Below are 22,703 nucleotides of genomic sequence, written 5' to 3'. Positions count from 1 at the left end.
CGCTGAGGCTTTCCTTTCTGCTCTGCCCAGCTACAGGACTGTGTCCGTGACACTGGTGTAGCAAAGCACCCGGGCTCTCGCAGCTTCTTTTCCAAGGAGTTTGATCTGCCCCCCACCAGGTACAGCCACAGCCTGACTCTGAACGAGAGCTACCAAAGAAACGCCCTCAGCAACTGCGCTGCATTGACCTTGGCTGCCTCTCTCACCCTCCAGCTCCCCAAAACATTGGTGGGCAGCGCCTTAGCACCTGGATTCACCCCTTGACCTGCTCGGAGCCCGGGGAGCATTGCTTCCAGCGCACGCTGGGGCCCTGCCACAGCAGCACTAGCAGGCTCCAGAGCCCTTTCCCTGGCACCAGCCAGCAGCCAAGCGCCGCATTCAATGCTCACGCCACAAGCTCACCGAGCAGGACAAAGGCAGCTTTGCTTCCAAGCCTCCTCTAGCACCGCTCCTCCAGCTGGCAGCCATCCCACACTCCTAGGTGCAGAGGGACCTCACTGCTGAGCTCAGGGCAGGGTCAGGGCTCCGGAGCTGGCAGCGCCCAGTGCCACCCAGGAAAGCAGGGCACCCTGGCAGCTGGAGGTTGAGCAGGGTGTGCCCGCTCCTCACTCACACGCTTCAGCCACAGCTCGTGTGCTGGGGCAGCACGGCATTCGCTACCCTTCACAAAGAGCCACGGCAGGCGGGCTGGCTTGGCTGAACGTGGCTGAAGAACGCCTGTGCCTCGAGGGGCGCCTTTTGCCGAAGGCATCTTGGGCATAAGATGGCCGGGCCAGAGTTCTTTCTTCTTTGACTTTCTATAGCATTCTTCCTCTGAAGGTGCCGGGGTGGGGGCGGGCGGGGCAGAAGAAAGGAAGAAACACCATTCCTTGCTGTCAGGACTAAAGGCTCCAAGGAAGCTGAGCAGAAGCAGGTGCCGGAGCTCGGCCTCGGGATGGCAGCAGGACCCCCTGGCCAAATCGCCAGCTCCTCTCGGGCTGGTGACACCTGCCAACTTGCTGACGAGGCGCTCTGCCCCATCACCCAGAGCTAACGTTAGGTGAGGAAGGGGCGAAGCAGGACCAGAGCCACTATTGACCCCCGGGAGACACCGCTACGTCCTGGCCTTGCGCTAGGCTTGCTGCCACCGAGCGGCACCCTCTGGGCCCGGCCGTTCAGCCCCTTTCAGTCCCGCTCGCTGTCGGCTCATCCAGCCCACTTCCATTCGAGTGGCTCCAACGCCGTGTTTAGAAAGAAGAGACTGCAAGATGGGCACACGCAAGCACACAGCTTTCAAAATCCCACGCCACAAACCTCCCACGCTGGCTATTTCCGCCAATTGCCCCAAAGCCTCCAGAGAAGAAAACACCCCGTAAGCTCACGCCTGCAAGGCCAACGACTGTTTTTAATTCCGGATTTGGCTTTGCTGCCCATTGCCTCCCAGCGAGCGCTGTTTTTTGCAAGGCGATCCCAAAAGCTGAACGCAGGCTAGAGCTCTTCCTCGAGGGACCTGTGGGCAGGCGTGCCAGCCGGCAGAGCCGTCCAGCTCTCTGGAAGCTCTCTTTGAGTCCTTCCTGGCCAGAGGCAGATCTGGGAGGAGAGACAGGGTGGGCTGCCGGCACCCTTTGTGCAGCTTGGTCCCTGCTGGGGGCAGTCTCGCTGCTTCCTGGATTATTCTTCCTCCTCTTCGGCATTGCGGGAGTCAGATGCTGCGCTCCTCCCGCATCCAGGGTCACAATCTGCCCCCGCCACCGCTGCAGCGCCCCGAGTGCCTGTCCCACCTGCACCTCTCGACTGCTGAGACCCTCCTCCTCCTGCCCCTCTCCCTCTCCCTGCCCCTGCTAAGGGCTCCTAGTCCATGGTGACCACAAACAGGCTGTGGGGATCACAGGCGTGCCGTGGGGATCTGCTCCCCACTCCGCGCTCCGCTGAGTTTGCTCCCAAGCAGCCCTGGCTGCGGGAGCCCCCTTGGAGCCGGCGTTGGAGGGCCTCGGGAGCTGCATCGCCTCTTGGGGCTCGGGCACAACGCGGAGGACTTGTTCTCTCCCTCTTCCTCTTGCGTGCTGAGCGGCGGCGCCCCGTGTGCTCCACAGGGGGGCTGTGGATATCATTGCCCCGCTGACAGCATCTTCTCTGCTCCCTCTGCTTTGGCAGGCTCTGCTCCTGAGCAGCACTGGCTGCGCGAGCTGACTGGCAGCTGCTCTTGGAGGGCCCTGGAGCTGCGCCGTGCCTGGGAGCGCAGTCAACACTCGCAGGGCTAGTTCTCTTCCTCCTCCCTGCTGAGTGCTCGTAGTCCGTGGGGTCCACGACCCAGCTGCGGAGATCCCTGCCCCACTGCGGCGATCTGCTCCGGGGCCTCTCCCTGCCACCCTTCCTCTGGGAAGAAGGGCTCGCTCCACGCTCCTCCTCCTCGCTGCCCTCCTGCATGGTGTGCAGCAGAGAGTCCAAGTGTTGAGATACGAAGAATTTTATAAGTAAAATCAATCAGTAATAATCATAATAATAATTATATATAGAAAAAGGAAATAAAGCAGAAGGGGAAATGTTAAAAATAAGCCAAACCAACATCAAGTAAAGTAACCATCCAGCAAACACCCCCTGCCCCCAAGGCACCATTGCCTCCCTCCTAGCCCGGCCCCCCAACTTGATATCCTGGCATTTCATCATATGATACAGAATATCCACAGGGTAACTCAGGTCAGCTCCCCCAGCAATGCCCCCCCCCCAGCATCCCACGCCCCCTGCAGAACATGAGAAGCTGGAAACATCCTTGACCTGTACAAGCACCACCTGGCAACACTTAGCACCAAATTCACAATTACTTAGCAACAACCAAAACATCAGTGTGCCATCAACATCAGTCTTATACTAAATCCAAACCACAGCACGCCAGCTACAGTGAGGAAAACAAACTCCATCCCATCCAAAACCATGACAATATCCACGCCTGATTCCATACCATTTACATCATGCTCAGGTCCCACACTATCCAGTACAGCCTCATTCACCACCCCCTACTCCTTCCCATCCTTTGATATAATTCACAGATAACATTCCCCTAGTCTATGGACTACCCCTGTAAAATGTCTGTAAAATATCCACAAGTGTCCACAAAATGCCTATTCAGTTCATTTAGTCCGTGACTTCAGGCTCCATCTATCGTATCAGTCTTTCAGGGCAGGAGAGATGGTGTGTGTGGTGTTGGATTGTTGCATGCCGAAGTCAGTTCTTGTTCCATCACTGCTGCACTTGGCTTGGTTCAATCAAAGTTCATTCTCCACGAACTGGAAGATTCCTACCGTGATACCATTGATATGGCATATAGCAACCACAGAAGAGATGACATACAACATTATATAGCAATTAGCACCCTACCATTCAGTTCATTGGCTGTTTTCACCCAAAATCAAATCCCCTTGAGGCACATATCGGATTTCTCCATCCTTGCGCATCACCCACCAAGTGCACCCAGGTCCTCGAGCAAAAGCAATCCCATGAATGGGTTTGCCTTTACCCAAGACAGGAATAACCCAGACTGTTTTCCCCAGGATACTTTTCACATGCACTACAGGGACTCTGTCCCCTTCCACAGTACGTAAGGGTTCTGCCTGGGCAAGGCCAGCTCTATTGGCAGATCCCCCAGTGCTGACTAACCAGGTGGCTTTTGCTAAATGTGTATCCCAGTGTTTGAACGTCCCACCCCGCCATTGCTCTCTGTAGTCTTTAACAGCCCAGTGAATCGTTCGATTTTCCCAGAGGCTGGTGCGTGACAGGGGGTGTGATATACCCACTCAATGCCGCGCTCTTTGGCCCAGGTGTCTATAGGGTTGTTTCAGAAATTAGTCCTGTTGTCTGACTCCATTCTCTCTGGGGTGCCATGTCGCCATAGGACTTGTTTTTCCAGGCCCAGGATAGTGTGTCGGGCAGTGGCGTGGGGCACGGGGTATGCTTCCAGCCAGCGGGTGCTTCCACCATGGTGAGCACATGGCGCTTGCCTGGGCAGGTCCGTAGGAGTGTGATATAATCAATCTGCCAGACCTGGAACCTTCTATCTTTTAGCTTTTAAGGTATCAGTTTGACTTTTTCCTCACACAGATGCACCAACCTTGAGCTTAGAGGAAGTGGTCCTTGAATACTGTCCAGCTCTTTTGGACCCCCCTGCCTTCTAGAGCCCTAACCCATGGGATTCCTCCAAACAGGTCTTTGAAGAGGCCAAAAGTTAGCACTCCTGAAGTCCAAGGTTGTAATCCTGCTTGTTGCCCTGCTTCTACCACACAGGATTCTGAACTCCACCATCTCACGGTCACTGCAGCCAAGGCTACCCTCAACCCTCACAGCCTTGACTAGACCTTCTGTTTGTTAGTATAAGGTCCAGCAGCACATCTTGCCTTGTTGGCTCCTCCAGCACCTGTGTCAAAAAGTTATCCTCAATGCTCTGCAGGAGCCTCCTGGATGGTGTGTGCCTCGCCATCTTGCTTTTCAGGCAAATATCAGGGGGGTTGAAGTCACCCACGAGAACCAGGGCCTGCAATTGTGAGGGTACTTCTAGCTGGCTGTAGAAGGACTCATTGACTTCTTTCTCATCAGGTGGCCTATAGTGAACACCCATAACAGCGTCACCCATATTTCCCTGCCCTTGGATTTTTTCCCCATAAGCTCTCAACTCATTCTTCCTCCACCCTCTGGGCACAGCTTGATAAATTCCAGTTGCTCCTTCACATAAAGAGCAGCTCCCCCACCTCGTCTTGCTGGCCTGTCTTTCCTGAAAAGCCTGTGACTGCAATGAGATCATGGCCCTGTGACTGCACGCAGAGCTCCAGCCCCTCCTGTTTATTCCCCGTGCTGTGTGAGGACCCACTGTGGCCATGCACACCCTTGAGGTGGCTGGTCTCCTGCTTGTCATCTTGTGAGGCAGAAAAGGCACCTTTGTCACTGCTCTGGCTGGCCTGGCTTATTCCTCTGTTGGATGCAATGGCATTAGCACTGCCACCTTGGACCCCACCAGCCGAGTTCTTCAGCCTGTCTCTTTCCTCCAGTAAGAAGTACTGCTTTGTGGATTTAGGATGGCTTTTGTTTTGCTTGGTTGTTCCCATTAGGACGCATTTTCTTTGAACTCCTGGTCTTGTACTGGCACGTTCTCTGGCCACTCAGGGAGCAGGAGAGCAGAGCCTTCCAGTGAGTCAGCTGCTACACCGGAGACACTGATCTTCCTCCCTAGCAATTCGCTCCTCGTTGGTCTGTAGACAGGACTTTATTGTTACTTTTTTTTTTTTTTTTTTAGGATAGATGTACCTATCTCTCTACAAGCAGCAAATTATTGATCCTTGCAAGAGGAATTTGCCTCTTCCCTTTTTGAAGTCAAAGGCCTTGTAGAGAGAAGGACCATATTCAGTCACCCAAGATGTATGAGGAGCACCAGAGGTGCACCAATCTCTGCCCCGGAAGCAATTTTTAGTAACTGACTGCAATTATATATAGGCTTCCTTATTTTTGTACTTTCCATACAGTGTAGTGCTCCACTCCCCTTTGCCACAATTGCTGCTCCCAGTCAGTGACAAATAAAATGGGGGGGGTGGGGGAGAAAAACCAACCACCCCAGAAAATTCTGGGGGAAGCTATGCTGTGTTTGGGTTTCTGTGCTCCCCTCACTCCTGCACTGAGCCACTCCTTCACGATCCCTTAGCAAGGGCCCCTGCGCCACCGGCCCCATTCCAAATCCCTGATCCTGTCCTGGGAACAAGGATCAAAGCTGGGAAGGGATTTGTTTCTTTGCACTGACAGTCCCTCTACAGCCGGGAGGGCGAGGGAGGGCAACGTAGGACCAGGACACCCACAGATCATGGGAACGAGTCGTTAATGTCTGCAAAAAATGATTCTCAAGATGAGTTTTGTGCAAGCTCTTGCTCCGTATCCCACGTGCCCGTCGCACTGCAGGGTGGCGGTTCCCCAGCAGCCAGGGCACACGTGCGCGGGGGTGTGCGGGCCAGGGCTGCGTCTGCACGCAGCAACGGCTTGTCCAGGTGAGCAGGGGCGGTGGGTGGCCCCGGGAGCCAGCGGGGTGCAAGGGCAGAGCAGGACCTGGTCCTGAACAGGAGGCGCTGAGCCCTCAGAACAACGCAGGAGCCCTGGGGTGGCTCAACCCAGCACCAAAGCTGGCATTACCGAAAAGCTGGGTATTTTAAAACATATAGAAAGAATGAATACAGTGTACCTCTTACACTTGACCACAAAAGAAACAGAATGCGGACCTGGTATTTACAGATCAGTCATTTAAAAAAAAAAACCAACCCACAAACAAATAAGACACTACAAAAACCACGCGTCCTACAATGCGTGCTCAGAATCTGACAGGAAAGTTCGTAAGATGTCATTCACACAAACTCCCCCTGTCCCATTTGGCTCAGTTTTCACCCAGGAAAATAAAAAGTCTAACATTTCTTAACCACGGAATGGCTACTGTCTGCAGGTGCAGAACAGAAATTAAAAAAACATATGGGATAACTAGTTTTGGCCTACACAATTTCTGATGATCTTTTCAGATATGCATAGGAGTATACTAAGGCCATATATATATATATAAAATATATAGATATATAATATATAAAGAGGTCTCAGGTTTCTGAGTTATCTGGCAGTGCCTCGCTGTCGGTTGTCTTCTCTGGCGATGTGTACAAAAAGTTACAGAAGATGTAGAGCGGGAAGGTCAGGAGGCTTCTGTCCAAATTCATCACTATCTGCTCCTGTAAAGCAAACACAGTGGACATTTGAGCATTTGCGTAGCAAGTGAGGCCATTACAGGGAAGTACATCAAAAAGCACCGAAACTGGTACTAACAGTCCTTCTATACATTTTAATTAACATGTATTCAAAAAGCAGAGATAAAAAACCTCAAGACAGTAATTCACCTTCACCTTCAGCAGGTGTTTTGTAATATTAACACTGACAAGCTATTCTGAAATTGCTTACAGCCCTTGCCCCAGGGCTGCCGACCCTTCTGCATCAGAGGAAACAGAACCGTGAGAAACGGCTGAGCAAACTTTACCTTCAAGCACATTGGAGATAAAGAGGGATTTTCTGCATTTGCAGGGAGAAAGTCTCTATGTACCCACCACATACATATCACTGCTGATTAGCACTTAAGACACTTGATGATCAAGTCTTTCACATTCCTTACTGAATTCTGCTGTCACAGAGGGTGGAAATGGGCACATTCTCTTAATAAACTCCACTCCTCTCTGAGGCTTTTGGGTCTTTGTTTAACAGAGCAATGAATACCACCCTTGAACAACAGGCAGGGATTCTTTTAACTCTTCAGCTTACAACGCAACAGAGTCTTCAAACAAGCTCCAAGTTTGCCTCTAAATGAGCAGGAGCCTGATGGACATACTATTCAGATGGGTAATCTCACCAGTGCTGGAAGTCTGGGAAGGCAAGCAGTCTCCAAACATACCTGGTCCTTCTGAAAGGTTAGAATCTGATATCCTGTTGTTCTACTGAAAGTAACTTTCCCGCTGCTATCAAAAGAGGTTACACGTAACCTAGGGACACAACAACAGTTAAATTAGTTTCCCATAACGTAGTTTTTCCGGCACAAAGAGTTTGTCCCAAGGAGACAGAATGGCATTTTCAAACATAACTAACCTGGTGGCAACAAAATTTAATGCAAGGGATGAGTTAAACTTGGATCCAAAAGAATGGATCCATCAGATGGAAAGACTTAGTTACAGTAGGAGATCTTAGCACACGCCACAGGCTCTGCCTCCTTGGTGATTATTTACCTGAAGGCTATGTTTCTCCGAGGCTGCAGACTGACTGATCCACTGCACGGCTGATCCAGCGTATTCCGCTTGAAAATGATGTAACCATTTGTATAAGTGACAAGAAGGTCAAAGCCAAAGTTGAACCCAGTCCACCGCCAGCAGTACTGAAGAGCACAAGTTAAAAAACACAGAAACAAACCAGCCCCTCTGAGCACTGGCCACAACACAAATGAGAAGTGCCGCTTCTCCAACAGCTCAAACTTGGGACCGGGATCCTCGGCTACAGAGATGTCTGGTGGATTCAAGGATCCTTGCCAACACCTCTTTGAGACATAAGACGCCCTGGTAGGCAACCACTCACTGTAGCGGCCAGCCTTTGCAGGCAGATGAGTACACGAGACAAGCTTCGCGTCAGCTGCCTTCCAAACATACGGAAATACATTTCACACAAGCGGATCTAAAATAGTTCTGCATCCTGGTACCTGCTGCTGTATGTCTGAGCAGCACTTAACTACACACCCCATTCGTGCTTAAAGTGCTCCTCGGAGTACAACAGCCTCATGTTAAGTGACTTCAGTGGGGAAGAAAATATTCATGTCTCCTGTGCTCTCACAGGACCTGCTACCTAAAGACACACAGACGTACACGGAACACAGCGGGGTTCTGGCTGTGGCTGTTACACAGTTTATCTGGAAAGCTTCCTTTTCCAGTTAAAAAGAAAGGGACATCAGTGATCAGAGCTTTATTTTAACTGAATGTATTTTACACGTCTCCGATGATAAGTCATGGCTACATTCCCTCCTTTCATGCAACAGAGGTTTTTCCAAACACGGGCTTGCTTGCAGCGCCAGAGCACAATTAAGTCACTAACTCCTTATTCATCTCAACGACAGCAAGCCTTTTCATCCTTCTAGGGAGAATAAAATAATTTCTTTAACGTAGCATCTCCGTTACCTCTTTTTGATGCAGTTTGACAATTAAGACCAACGTGTTTTGAAAATACCTAGCACGTCTAAGACGTGTCAGCTGCGCACAGACGTAGCCACGTGCCGTACTTACATGGCCACCCTCTGCAAGTTTTCTACCACACCTCATGCTGTTTCCTTCCAGTTCCTCTTTATTTATTTCCTGAGGCCTACAAAAAAAAAAAGGGCATCTTTAAGGATACTTAAACAGCTTTGTACGGTACTTTAACGTGGAAGAGCTGAACAGACCCCAGTAAACCGGTCTGAGCACACAGCTGACCCTTCTCTGCGCCCAGGTTAGACTAGATGACCTGCCAGTCCCCCTTCCAACCCGAATCATCCCGTGAACATCCGACTACTCTACAAAACTGCAATATAAGCCTCGGTAGGTAGGACTTTTACCAGAGAACCTTTTCAGGTATGGATATAATAGCCGTTGCAATGACATGCATTCCCCAATCCTCCTAAAAGAACCAAGTCCATTTTAAACACGGTAGTCCCGACTTACTAGGCACAAACATCAACGAGTGCTGCTGCTGAGGAACAGCTGCAGGACTCTGCAAAATAGCAGCGCTATGAAGCGGCACCCAGAGCGACACTCAAAGATTTCTCAAGCGGCTGGAAAAAAGTTTACCCCCAGCGACCACCAAGTGCCACGAGCTCTTGGTTCTGGCATCCTACACCAATATGAACTTGTTTCACCCAACAGTTTCCACTGCCGCTTCGGCACATAGAGAAACCTTGCAGAGCCGGCATGAGTAAAATCAGGCCCAGTTTTCCAGAGGTATGTTACTCACTTAACTTTAGACACGATGACATCGTTAACCAAATAAGCAACCATTGCCAGAAAGTCTTCAAGTTACACTGAGGACAAACGCTTGAAGTGAGTAGCATAAATCGCAATGAAAGGCAACCCCCACCACCACCCCCACGTTAAATTATGAACCCGCACTACCAAACAACACACTTCAAGCTCCACAAGCAAGAAGAAACGCTGCACCTCTTCTCTTCCTACTGTACAAACACCGCAAGAGCTTGTGGCTATGCCTTTTACGAACAAGCTCGGTCTGTGGTCTTTTTGCCCCGTTTCTGTAAAAACCAGTCCTGGACGCTTAAGTATTTTATGATTAAGTTAAGCAAACACGCTAATCATGCTAACCAAACTCATCCAAGAACCTCCCACATGCTTTCTACACACCTTCTAGCTGAACTGCTTACGTAGCTGACCCAAATTCAGTAATGGTGATAAAAGGTTCATTTCTGTTTAATTAGTGACAACTTTCACAAACATTAGTACATAATGTCAGAGAGACGGTAACATTCCCCCCTCGCAATTCCTCGAGCAGCCTCAGAAGATGCAAAACTTCCAGCTGTAACCGCTTACGCTGGCCTACCACGTGCTTAGCGAACAGTCAAGTTATCCTATTTCCTTCTTAAACACCACCAAAGAGACCATTAGAATAGAAACGACTCCAGTCATGGACTTGAAAGATCTCTCTCGCATCTGCCACAGAACACATGTTTAATTAAAAAAAGCAGCGATCCACTTTAGCCCAACAAGTAAACCTTGAGCAGCTACAGTTCAAAGTCACAAACTCCAGTATTACACTAAAAAATTCCCAAATTCTGGAGTGAGGAAAATGTTTAGTCCTTTTAAATGCAAACTACATAAACAAGGAGAGAAACATTTTCTCCTCCTCTCTGAAGTTATCAAAAGAGCAAACCACATCACATGTTTCAAAGCAATGTAATTTCCATGCTGGCAGCCCTAGAATAAGCGGGTGCAATTACGCTCTGCTCCAGGTGGGATATGAAAATAGAGCCTTACTTCAGCTCACTGGGAGTCAGACCTCACATTTCACTCGGCTTGACTGAGTTTGCATCCTTATCTCTAAGGAAAAAACGTGTTAAGATACTGATACAGGCAGTAAGTGCGAGAGGAAGGGCAGCAGATCTGGATCAAAGGATGGTCTTATAAAACCCTAATTCTTTTCTTTCAGCTACCGGTTGGTCCAACATCCAAAAAATTGGACCCTGGCTATACAGCCAGCCTGGGCCGCGAGGGGCTGGGGAGCAGCTCTGCAGGGGGACCTGGGGGCTCTGCTCGACAGCAAGTCGAACTTGAGCCAACATTGTGCCCTGGCAGCCCAGAGGGCCAGCCGTGCCTGGGGGGGCACCGAGCCCAGCATCGCAGCCGGGCGAGGGGGGGATTGTCCCGCTCTGCCCCGCGCTGGGGCGGCCTCACCTCGAGCGCTGTGGGCAGCGTTGGGCGCCGCAGGACACTGGGGGTATAAAGCTACTGGAGAGTGTCCCAAGGAGGGCACGGAGTTGGGGAAGGGTTTAGAGGGGAAACCGTACGAGGAGCGGCTGGAGTCCCTGGGTTTGTTCAGCTGGAGCAGAGGAGGCCGAGGGCAGCCTCATGGCGCTCTGCAGCCCCCTCCCAAGGGGGGGAGGAGGGGCAGGGCTGGTCTCTGCTCTCTGGTGACCAACGCCAGGGGCCGAGGGAATGGCAGGGAGATGTGCCAGGGGAGGGTTAGGCTGGGCATGAGGGAAAGGTTCTTCCCCCCGAGGGTGGTGGAGCCCTGGAACAGGCTCCCCAGGGAGGCATCACGGCACCAAGTCTGGCGATATTCCAGAAGCACTTGGACAAGGCCCTCAGAGACACGGTGTGAATTTGGGGTGTCCTGTTCAGGGACAGGGGTTGGACTCGGTGGTCCCTGTGGGTCCCTTCCAGCTCAGGGCATTCTATGATCCATTCACTAACGATCCAGTCAAAACCTCCGGGTGGAAAATCCTGAACCACTCGCTGCCACAGAAGTACATCAAGAGAACACTCACTCTTCACTTCAAAAGGCAGGTGGGAGATCTGTAACTCTACCGCTGAACGCTGCCACAGACTGCACGGCCTTTGGTTCAAGTCAGGCTCAATGCAATGTGGCAAAACCAAGCAGAAGGGAACAGTTTGTGGTCACGCGCATACATGTCACATCTGTTAAATCACCATGCCTCGCTGCCCAAGCCACCACTGACGATCCTTGTGAGGCACAGGCTGAAGAAACCCAACTACACGTTATGCGCACAGACGCCAGTCAGGGTGTTCCACTAAGCACAGCTACCTGTACATCTCTGAAAGGGCACAGAAACATAGCAGTCGTCATGGCATTTCCTCAAGGGCGGTGCAGTGCTGTGGTGGTGCAGCCCCCCCACCCCCCTGAGATCCCAGGGTGAGCCCTATTGTGTTGTTATCTTGGTCACAACGACCTGGGCCTCAGGCAATCTCTGACCACACCTGGGCCATCTGCCCCCTGACCTGCGTACCAGAATTGTGGCCAGAATGTAAAATATTGACCAAAGCCAATCATCTCAATCCTATAAATAGTGATCCAAGACGGAGACCTTTTGAGCTCTCCTGCACCGCAGCCGGCCACGTGACCCTGTATCTCCTGTGGGCTGGGACGCCTCTCAGGGTAGGTTTTGCAAGGATGGAGGGATCTTCTGTTGACGTTTTTGCGAGGACTCAAAGGCCTGATTTTGCGAGGTTCACCGGCCGTGCGCTGATGAATATCAGCACATAAATGTGAGTAATTCATGAAACTCACAAAAAGATAATTTTTACTCACAGGTTAACCTCGGGGGGTATGTTTGTGTGCAGTGTGAATATATATATTATCCCTATTCACATAAACCATTGACCAAGTCTGAGACTAAGATTGGACCTAGCCGCACCTAGGCTCCTCACTGAAAGGAGTTTAGAAAGCAAGGGCATCTCTTCTGAACCTTGTGACTCAATGGGAGGGTCCTGCTTATCCCCTGCATCCACGATCCCTCTGTGAACCATTCTAACTTGAGCATAACTGAATTTTCCTTTGTGCACTTCTTCTAGGCAAGTAATGGAGTGACCCTTCCCATTCTCCAATGTTTAACTAAGTCACTATATTGAATTCAAAAAAGTCCACCACATTGCTGTTTTCAATTGGCTGATGCTGTTAAGAACCATACAACCTGGAACTCCAAAAGTTAATCTTGTCAGAATTTATATGAGAGGAAATTTTCTAGTTTAAGAAAGAGAGAAAGGAAAGCCTGTAATATACCTACCCAATATCATTGCCTTGATTGTTCTGCTCTGAGCACGGCAAGCCACTGCTGTTTGTAAACAGAGGACAGCCATTCTAAAATTGAAAAAAAACAAGAACAAAAAAATAAGCTTGGTGTCGTCTTTGGAGCCGGGAATGGGGGTGTTCATAGGCACTTGAAATATAGAAATAAAATCACATTGCAATAATAAGGTTACACTTATTAACTGGACGGCCTGTGCAAACCCACCACCTGATAACGCGCGTGTGTGATTCAGCTCCAGGCCGCAGGTACAGAAGAGGCAGTTCAGATAAAAATCAGCTGCTAACACTGAGTAACTCAGGACTATTTTCATCTTATCAAGCATCCACGGTTGCCAGAAGTGATGCAACTCAACATGTTTTCTCAGTGCGCTAAGTTCTGTTCAGCCAAGGAGCTGGGTAACAAGCTCTTGGGAGAAGATGCCACTCTCTGAATCCCCAACAGAATTCTACACAAGTTAAACAAGAGGAAAACAGAATCAAAAGATAAAGGAAACAGTGCCTTATCACAGGTATGGTAAAAAACAGAACAGAAGCTGTCCCCTACTAGCAATAAACATAAGCCATGTCTTCCTCTGAGAACACCAGGAAGATGGTACGGAGAGCTACTGAGGTGATCGGGGGGCTGGAGCATCTCCCTTGTGAGGAAAGGCTGACACACTTGTGCTGGTTCAGCCTGGAGAAGAGAAGACTGAGGGGGGATTTCATAAATACCTATAAGTATTTAAAGGGCGGGTGTCAGGATGATGGGACTAGGCTCTTTTCAATAGTGCCCAACGCCAGGCCAAGGGGCCACGGGCACAAGCTGGAACACGGGAAGTTCCACCTGAACATGAGGACAAACCCCTTCCCTGTGCGGGTGCCAGAGCAGGGGCACAGGCTGCCCAGGGAGGCTGTGGGGTCCCTTCCCTGGAGACATTCACCCCCCGCCTGGACACGGTCCTGTGCCCCCCCTGCTCTGGGTGTGCCTGCTCAAGCAGGGGTGGGACGGGGTGAGCTCCAGAGGGCTCTTCCAACCCCCACCACTCTGTGATTCTGCGAAGATTCTGTCAGCTGTATTAATTTAACAGCTGCAACCAAGAGATACAGCAGAACAAAACCTAACAGCTGCTAAGGCAGTTACACAGAAGGGATCAGAAGCAGCCAAAAGCCCAGCACATAAGTTCTTTTCAGTCAAGCTAATGAACAGCGGCAAGTCCGCAAGGTCTCAGATGAGAACAAACTCTAGGGAGGAATGGACTGGGATGGCAGGAGCGGCGAGAACCACCGTTAGCAGGAAAACAAAACAGGTTGGTTGCTGCTGAGGGTGACAGAAGGGTGAGATCACAGTGCTGAGATCGCCTTCGGAGTCCCAGATTCAAAACATAAAACCAGCCCTTGCCCTACTGACTCCCGAGTTAAGATTCAGGCTGCGATAGGACCAAAATGGGAATTCACCAGAGCGCAACAGAAAGCATTACAATGATTTAAGGAAAAGTGCACAGGTGAGGAACAGAGAATGGATGTGCTAGGAGGAAAAAGAAACAAAAAAACAATCAGGAGACAGAGCATCTTCGCTATTTTTGTATATGAACCTATGTCATACGCCATATTTCAACTGTAGTTCACCTGTTAATCTGTAAAGGTTAGGAGGAAAAATACTGCTCAGGAAGTGTTACACCATTTCTTTCAACTCTTCAACATGGTCGCCTTCTTTATACCTCCCTGAGAACTATTTCATCTAGAATAATCTAAAAGGCTTACACCACAATACAAACTGCCCAGCAATTTCCATGTTTCAAGGCTCTCTTGGGTACGATGCAATCACCTCAGACACTGGATGCTGGCAGCATCAGTTCAAAAGGGCACCACCAATATTTATCCAAGCCTCCTTTTAAAGGACGAGCAAAAGTTCCTGATCTTAACACAGCTTTTGGCTACACACCACCACCAACAGATTACAAGGGCCATCCAGTATTAACCTCTTCACTTACACTTCATTACACCTGTAGAGGTCTCCACATCACGCTGCTCTTCCCTCCCTGCTCTCCCAGTTCCCTTGGAATTCAAGTTTGGGGTTTTTTTCCTTTTTTTTAAATTCATTATCAGTGGTAGAGCACATTCTTTTTCAATAAGCACAGGCAAACCAGCCTCAAAGTTGCAATTAATCTCGTAACAATGTAAGAACATTCTTCCTCTGACGTATGTAGGCAGAAGGCTGCTGGGTTTGAGCACAGACACAAAATCTGTCCGCTGAAGAACACTAAGAAAAGGCTGCCCGTCGCAGTTCTGGTAAGCGATAACAAACAGCAACGTTAAGAGAAGGAAACCAAGCACAGTACTGGCAAATGTCTGGTTTGCAACATCTTATTCACATGCTGACACAGCCACTTGACATGAAAATAATCCATAGTTCTCCTCTGTCATCTTTCAATTAAGGATCTAAAGGGTCACTCACCCACAGTTACCTTATTTTTTAATACAGAATGAAGATGCCTTTGCACTATGATTACCATCCGCACCAATGTTAATCGCCAGATGGATTATACTGACTTTATACATCACTTAAGCATCTGAAATACCACCCATCCACGATCGGATCTGTTCTTCTAGGATTTATGCATAGTATAAACTGTTATCACTTGCTCGAGGTCAAACCCTGCCCCATCTACCGGTCATAACCGACCAAACCATTCACCCAAGCTCCACCTCAGCTCGACGCAGCGGTCTACGACACACTGCCTCCACCTGCTGTTCGAAGGACACTTTCAAATAGACGTTGTGAGCACAGGATAACCGAGTTCCTTCGTATTTGACTTTGCCAGATCTAGTGAGGAAGACAGTCTCTTCTCCGTCTATGAAGGTATTAATCGAAGCCAGAAGCGAGAGCAGGGAAAGCCAGTGCATTTCAGCAGTGGTAACGGTTCACTTTCACTCAAGAGAGGGACAGATTTCTAGGGAGGGAAGGACCCTACTCCCTCCCCACAGCTACCCCCTATCAGAAAGTCCTAATTCAGCTTCTGATAGCGGCATTCTTTGAACATTTCAAAGTGTGAGAAAGAGGTGCTCAGCGTTATTGAGACATTCAGCTACAAAAAGCTGAATTCAGCTACAAAAAAACCCATTATTTCTAGCAGAGACAGGATACGGCAGCACAAGGAAGGCAAACTAAAGTAACACTCACTACATCACCTTAATGGCAAGGCAAGTGTTTTAAAAGCATCTAACAGTTTGACCAGGCTAGCAGGCTTCAAGAAAAATATCCCGACAAGTCTCCTCTGATATTGGACCATTATTGTGTTGACATCTATGGCAGCATGAAGGAAAAGCCAATGTGAGATGGAAAAAAAAAAATTAATTTTAGAGGAAGGCAGCGGTGTAACTCAAGGACAGGTTAAAGAGTTATGTATGGCAAGAGCCCAAAGCGACCCCGAAGGCTACAGACAGATGGCAAGAACACAGTTGTCAAGAAGTTGCAAATAAGAGTGATGAACAGATCAATAAAAGCAGTCTTAATTCACATTTGGCAATTACATTGCTAAACAGACATCGCAGGGACATGGACGGATGGATAGTTGTGCTGGGGACAGATATAGAAAAAAGAATCAATGCTGTGTACATGAGAGCTAGGGAAAAAAACTGTCAGAGAGTCAAGATGCAAAATTCAATGCTAAGATTCAACTACAATAAGGAAAGAACGAACAGAGTGAAATATGGAGCTAGGACACCAGGAGCCAGATCCAGAGGCAGAGCAGGGGAAGTCCAAACACTGTTACAATGAGCACAACTCACTCTGGGGAGGGGAAAAATAAATAATAAAATATTAAATAAAAACAAAAAGGAAAAAGGAGGAGGGGCAGGTGTTTCACATGATAAAAGATATGAACGATGGTGGAAAAACACTTTCAAGTGAGAGCCCAACGGGGTTACTCATCTCCAGTTTCACTCATCTCTCAGCAGCCAAGTTTACACAGCTTCCAAGCAAAGAACAAAGCAAAGATGAGAATGCGGCTTCTTATCTTTCAGTGATACTGTAACATTAATAGCAGTGATCTATAACACATTAAATGGCATTTCACTCTATGGGCTTCAAAAAAGCACCAGGACCTAGAAGGAGGATGTATGCAAAATGCAAATAAAAGGACAAGAGCAGAATACGTCATTATCCCATCTCCTCCAAAAACACCCGAAATACCTGTCAGTAAATAATGCTTGTCTTTGAGGAGGGGAGACGAGTTCACAGCACCTTGTGCTTTTGGTTTTCATTTTCAGGTATTACTCCAAATCCCAGCAAAAACTACCCAGCTCTTTGTACAAAGATAATGGCTACAAAACAGTTGAGTCGCAGCAAATTTTGCTCTCTCAGCAGTTTTTTTGCATGCCTGGGACTCAGGGGTCATTTAAACACAGATAACCTACCATGTACTGATTATAAAGTATTTTGATAAACTGACTGATCAACAAACGCTTAACACACCTACGTGTCTGTCTTTTAAGACTTTCATGCATGTAAATTTAATGTTCAACTTCTGCTGAATCTTCAGCCGCAATTCAGACATTGGAGATAAACACGCAAGTGATAAGACCAGCAAATACACCTCGATCTTCCCAATGACTCTATCACAGGCCAGGCTAGGAAAGGCACACAGAACTCGATCAGCTGAGTACTCGCTCACCTGAGGGCATTAGGGAATCTCTCTCAATAATTCTGGCTGACGCCAAGTCACTGATGATATACTGTAATCTCAAGTGTGTGAACACCGACAGGAATGCATTCCCCTGTTCCGATTCCAGGAAGGCAACGTCATCCTCAAAATCTGCAAGACGGAGCACTGGTATTACAAGTTGGTTTTCTAAATATTTTCCAGAGCCTATTTGTATTTGACATTGAGGTTTACTTTATTAAGCACAGAAAGTTTTTATGGACAAGCAAACCATCTTTTGGAGCTAAACCCAAGAAATTACTTACACTCAAACCCTTTTGGCAGAACTGTTAGACCAAACTTTTCCTCTTTGGAAACACACACGTGCCTTCTAGCGAGAAGGCAACAAAAGCTTATCCTAACTGAACAACAGCAGAAGCAACGAAGCAAAACTAGCGACCATGTCTGCTCACTTGAAACATGTGGACAAAACAGTGAAAAGGCTATCGGTGCTGAGACCCTGATCCCGGGGACTGCTGGCAGAGGCCAGCCTTCCCAGAGAGAAGAGGAGAAAGTTGGGAAGTGGAGGAAGACTATCGTATTTTACTTCTGACCAGCCTCTTCCACAACCCAAGGCCATGCCAATTAATCCTACCTCTCCTGCGCCTGGCAAACCACGCATCAGCTTCGGTTAAGAGTTGTTTCAAAGACCCATTCCAAGTAGGCACTAGCTGGAGGAACATCCACTAGGGAAAATAAACAAACTCTAGGGAGTTAATTGAAGAAGTCTTCAAAACAGTAATACATGCGTTATTAACAGCGCTTTTTCATAATGCATTAATTCCTACAAAGATTCTGATACTCTCTTAGATGCTTCCAGGAAATACCAAAGAGGTTAAAATTCTCATTGTGCTACAAATCAGCTACTACGCTGGAGTTCAACTTCATAAAGCCCCAGCCCAACCCTTCGCCAAGTACCTTTTTGAGAGCGGTGTACACATCCATTTCCACTTGCACTACAAGTAGGTCAGAAGAACTAATCAGCTGTTTCATGAGGTTTATGCTGAAAAAAGACAAGTCATCAAAGAATTCTACGAGACATACAGACAAAACCAAGAAAGCAAGCTAGGTAACAAGCAACCGTCGATAGCCTAGAAAGTCGTGTTGAGCGAGCTGCACGCTTTGGAAGAAACTGTACTTCACCACTGACAGTTAACTGACGCCTGAATACCTGAGGTCTTTGAAGAGCGCCACACTCTGGTGAGGCATCAGGTTATTCAAGAGCCATTCCAGGCACCTAGATTAAAAGCAAGGAATTAGTACCTTCCTTTTTTTCTTACATATCTCGACATTCAAGCACAGTTGCTCAGGCTCACAAAGCCTGGTTATGTACCGCGTGATTCTGAAATACTGCTTTAACGTGCCCAAGACATGAATGCATAAAAGTATGAAGGGGAGTTCTTTCAAAAACATGAACTTTACCATAACACTTTCCAAAATTTTCTGTAACTCTTAAAGTTGCATTTAGTGTCTCTCAGGGAAGAGTGAAAGCTATATTCCTAGTGCTGTTAATGCCACAAAAAGCCCTGAGAACACACTAATTCTCAGCAGAAGGAAGCAGCTAGCACTAACCTCAGCATTCTGCTCCAAAATGTCTAATTACCCCTCCTAATTAAGATAAACTCAAGCTCAAGTACTGAATATTAAAGCAGCTTTGAGATAAAAGAGTCAATGATGGCAAGTATTGTTTCACTGTCACGCTGAAGACCAAATATATTGTCTTTACTAGTGTACGTTAGTAATTAATTCATTCACAGCGCAGGCCGATCAATCGACCGGAATCTACACCAAATTTAAGGTAACTGGTTATAGTAGAAACCCAAAAACTAGACAGAACAAGCAGAGCCCAAGCCAGATACATTTAGAAAAAAAAAAAAAAACCAAACAACAAAAAAACCACCAACCTAACTGGACATTATCTCACCATTCATAAATTCACACTTCTAATTAGCAATGTACAAAGCAGCTCAGAGAAAGTAATTCTTACTTTTTCTTCACAGAGTCTAACCCATATGTTGCTGCTGAATTGTAATAACCACACACAGTTTCTGCATTAATGGTTTCCTTCATTGTTTCACCACATTGCTGGATTAAGTCATCCTGCGGGGAAGAAAAAAACCCACAAATATTCAAAGTTTTTATTTCCTAACTGAGGTTTCAAAGATTGTGCAGTTCATACAAGTTTTCATGCCTGAACAATTACCAGAGTCACACGTGCTACAGTGACCTCTGCTACTCTATCCAGAACACTTAAACCAATCAATGTTCCTCAGAAAAACAGCTTTTTCTTAAGGATATATCACGTGAAAGAAAAGCTTAATGAATACTGTCAGGGTAGAACAAAGGAGCTGTTAAAACTTATTTTAGCCTACTTCTAGATATAATGCTCAAAATGGTGCTTAACATTACAACTGAATCTAAGCCATGCTATTTTGAAATAGAACCACTGTGTTACGTTTGGGGCTTTTTCCCACTTTGTACGAAAAGATTATTTATTTCTCCAGGTGAAACAATACGTGTGCGTGACTATGTTACGAACAGTTACCTTTAGCTGAAAAGAAAGCATAAAAATATTGCACATTTATTACTTACAAGCTGCAGCATGCAGGCTGCTGCTAAAAGGGCAACTACTCGACTGGGTTTTATTAATACATCATCTCTGTACAGCGAGCCAAAAGCCACCTGTAGAGCTGAAAAGAGTACAAGTGTCAAACTAAGACAGGACATACGAGCTCGGATAACTAAAAGAATCCTTAAATATAACCAAACCACTGCAACTCACACATTCTCTTCACTCCTGCTTGCTCAGGATAAAAAACTGGTATTTACCACCTCAAGCACACGCACATAAACAGAATACACAAAACATGGCAGTCACCGATGAAATACAGCCCCTTGCACCATTTAAACAAGATATTCATCTTAAAACAGCCACCAAGGCACGCCACGGGGCCACGTGCAGGACAGTAAAACTAGGTAAAAAGAAGAGAAATCTCATGCTCCTCCTCTGCAACTCATCACTAGTGTAACATTGAGATACTGCTGTGATGCTACAAATTTCTCTGTAATTCTTCTGAAAAACAAAACTCACAGTTCACTCCACGGTGCTTGGAACCATAGCAAAGCTTTCTGCCAACTCACATCGGTCCCCCGCGAGCCCCCCCCTCGGCAGCTTTTCAAGACCAGACAGATGAAGATGTGATCCACACTCCAACATTCGGATCTCCACAACAGTTGCACATATTGATCCCAAGAGCCCCAATGCCAAAACAACAGTACAAGCAGTTGCTTTCCAGATGTGCTTCCCAGCTCAGAGGTACAAAAGTTAATTCAACTCTACTGGTGACCCGAGTTAAGCTCAGAACTGAATGAGCACAGAACTCATTCTTTCAAGTTTCTTATTTACTCGTTTGAAAATTATCCTTAAAAAATTTTTTTTTTCCAGTTAATTTTCTGTCAGGTTCAGCTTGAACGCTGAAGGTAGGAGTTATGTTAAAATAAAAGGTTCCCACTTACCTTCTGTATCAATGTTTGGGTCAGGAATCTCCAACTCTATGATGTTCATGCTAGATTCTTTCCAAGCTCCACTGAACATACTGGAAAAGTAGCCTGACTACATGAGGGAAGAGGAGAGAAAAAGAACCCAAGTAAGACACTTAATGCAAATTAAAGCTCTCAAAAGCAGCACACGGAACAAAAAAAAATCATTAATATTTACCTTCATGCAGAACAAAATTTATGAAGGGAACTTTTCATAATGCAAACCACTCTGACCTACTCAAGAAAGGACTAACTGTAGTTGCTCTATTTCTGAAAGGGAAAATGCGTCTAGGACGTTTGGACTACGTGTCTGCAATCAGAGTGAAGAAAGAGCTTTCAAGGGCCACAAAAGCCACACAAACTCTTTTCCTACAAACCACACCACCAATGGGGATATAACCAGTCCAAGAATTAAGTCCTTAATGTTACCGGTGGACAACAAATCCTCCAGGCATCGCGGAATGCCTGTTCAGCTACTGGGGGGCTGGAGGGAAGAAAAGCATGCAAGACATACAAATTAATGTACAAGGTTGTAAGTCTCATACCAAGGACACATGCACATACACCACTTATGGAAATATACCTTTTCTTATAAAGTGTAAGGCATATAAAACTAGAATTTGATAGGTTTCCGTCCAAATGAAGTGAAATATACTGCTCTACTAGGATTCATGATTTTCCTTCTCAGCAGCAGATGTGCCCATTATGAGGTGCTATCACTCACTGAAGTTTACCTGAGAGATCAAAAAAATAAAGTCTATTTGTACAGCACCGTACGCCCTGACCTCTTAACTCAGCATTTCAACTCAGGGCAGCACATAACATGAAATCCAATTCTGATTTTATTTCATTACATAAATATTTCCATACCTTTGGCATATCCCCTAACTACGATGACATACAATACGCTACTCTAAAACCAGGACCTCAGTCATCTTGCCGATCCTCAGGAGGCTACCTTAGCTTTGCCATGTAGGCCAACTCCTCAGTTTCAGGAGAATTTATCATTTTAGTAACCAGTATCAGAGAAAATGAAACCCTCCATTTCTCAGACCTGCCACTCACAGGTAGAGCAGCACCTTGCTGTCATTTATCAAACTAAATGCAGTAGCTTGAGAGACTAGGGAAACAGAAACATACATCCTGAGAGAGGATGCTCAACAAGGCAGAGGAGTCGTGATTTCATTGACAGCGAGCTATTTTTAACACCCACAAATATTTTACCTTGAGAAACACCACTCCAACGACAGAGCATAAATTGAAATAGAAACCTGACTTAGGAGAACAGTTAACTTCACCACAAAACTTCATCTCACAAGAACATCGCTTGTACAATGACACCTCTACAGACCAAAACTGCAATTTTCAGAGTCTGTTCAAAAGCATCCACAGAAGCTATTTAATATTCAATTTTAGTCGTGCACCCACACTAAGTTTGAAGGGCTAGCTTCACGAACTTGAGACGGAGCAGCAGCACAATCACATCCACGATTAAAAGCATTGTCGCCAACAACAGCCTAAGGACAAACCACCAAAGTGCCCACCCTGTTTATGCTGCACAACGTTAAGTCTGACTGTCCAACCCACTTATACCCTGCCTCAGTTTTACAAAGTTAAAAGCAAGCAGACAATTAAAGCTGTGTCTCCCAGCTGTCCCCCTGG

General features: G+C 47.2%; 1 protein-coding gene across 1 annotated transcript in view; it reads right to left on the bottom strand.

Moving 5' to 3' along the window:
* Positions 1 to 6,228: 6,228 nt before the first annotated feature.
* LOC135317007 (germ cell-less protein-like 1) overlaps positions 6,229 to 22,703 on the bottom strand; it is a 128,775-nt gene continuing 112,300 nt past the window's right edge. Inside the window, exons 11-23 of the mRNA XM_064472519.1 lie at positions 21,018 to 21,114; positions 20,094 to 20,191; positions 19,489 to 19,601; positions 18,673 to 18,738; positions 18,420 to 18,504; positions 18,097 to 18,187; positions 17,475 to 17,615; positions 12,810 to 12,873; positions 9,407 to 9,412; positions 8,799 to 8,874; positions 7,758 to 7,903; positions 7,430 to 7,517; positions 6,229 to 6,719 (exon numbers count right to left, since the gene is read on the bottom strand). Of these exons, the coding sequence (XP_064328589.1) occupies positions 6,591 to 6,719; positions 7,430 to 7,517; positions 7,758 to 7,903; positions 8,799 to 8,874; positions 9,407 to 9,412; positions 12,810 to 12,873; positions 17,475 to 17,615; positions 18,097 to 18,187; positions 18,420 to 18,504; positions 18,673 to 18,738; positions 19,489 to 19,601; positions 20,094 to 20,191; positions 21,018 to 21,114 (1,200 nt within the window). The 3' untranslated portion in view covers positions 6,229 to 6,590. The remainder of the gene's footprint in view (positions 6,720 to 7,429; positions 7,518 to 7,757; positions 7,904 to 8,798; positions 8,875 to 9,406; positions 9,413 to 12,809; positions 12,874 to 17,474; positions 17,616 to 18,096; positions 18,188 to 18,419; positions 18,505 to 18,672; positions 18,739 to 19,488; positions 19,602 to 20,093; positions 20,192 to 21,017; positions 21,115 to 22,703) is intronic.

This window comes from Phalacrocorax carbo, chromosome 24 (assembly GCF_963921805.1).
Source record: "Phalacrocorax carbo chromosome 24, bPhaCar2.1, whole genome shotgun sequence".
NCBI classification, from domain to species: domain Eukaryota; kingdom Metazoa; phylum Chordata; class Aves; order Suliformes; family Phalacrocoracidae; genus Phalacrocorax; species Phalacrocorax carbo.
The sequence above is the reverse complement of the archived record's forward strand: the minus strand, read 5'-3'. Positions and strand labels throughout refer to the sequence as shown.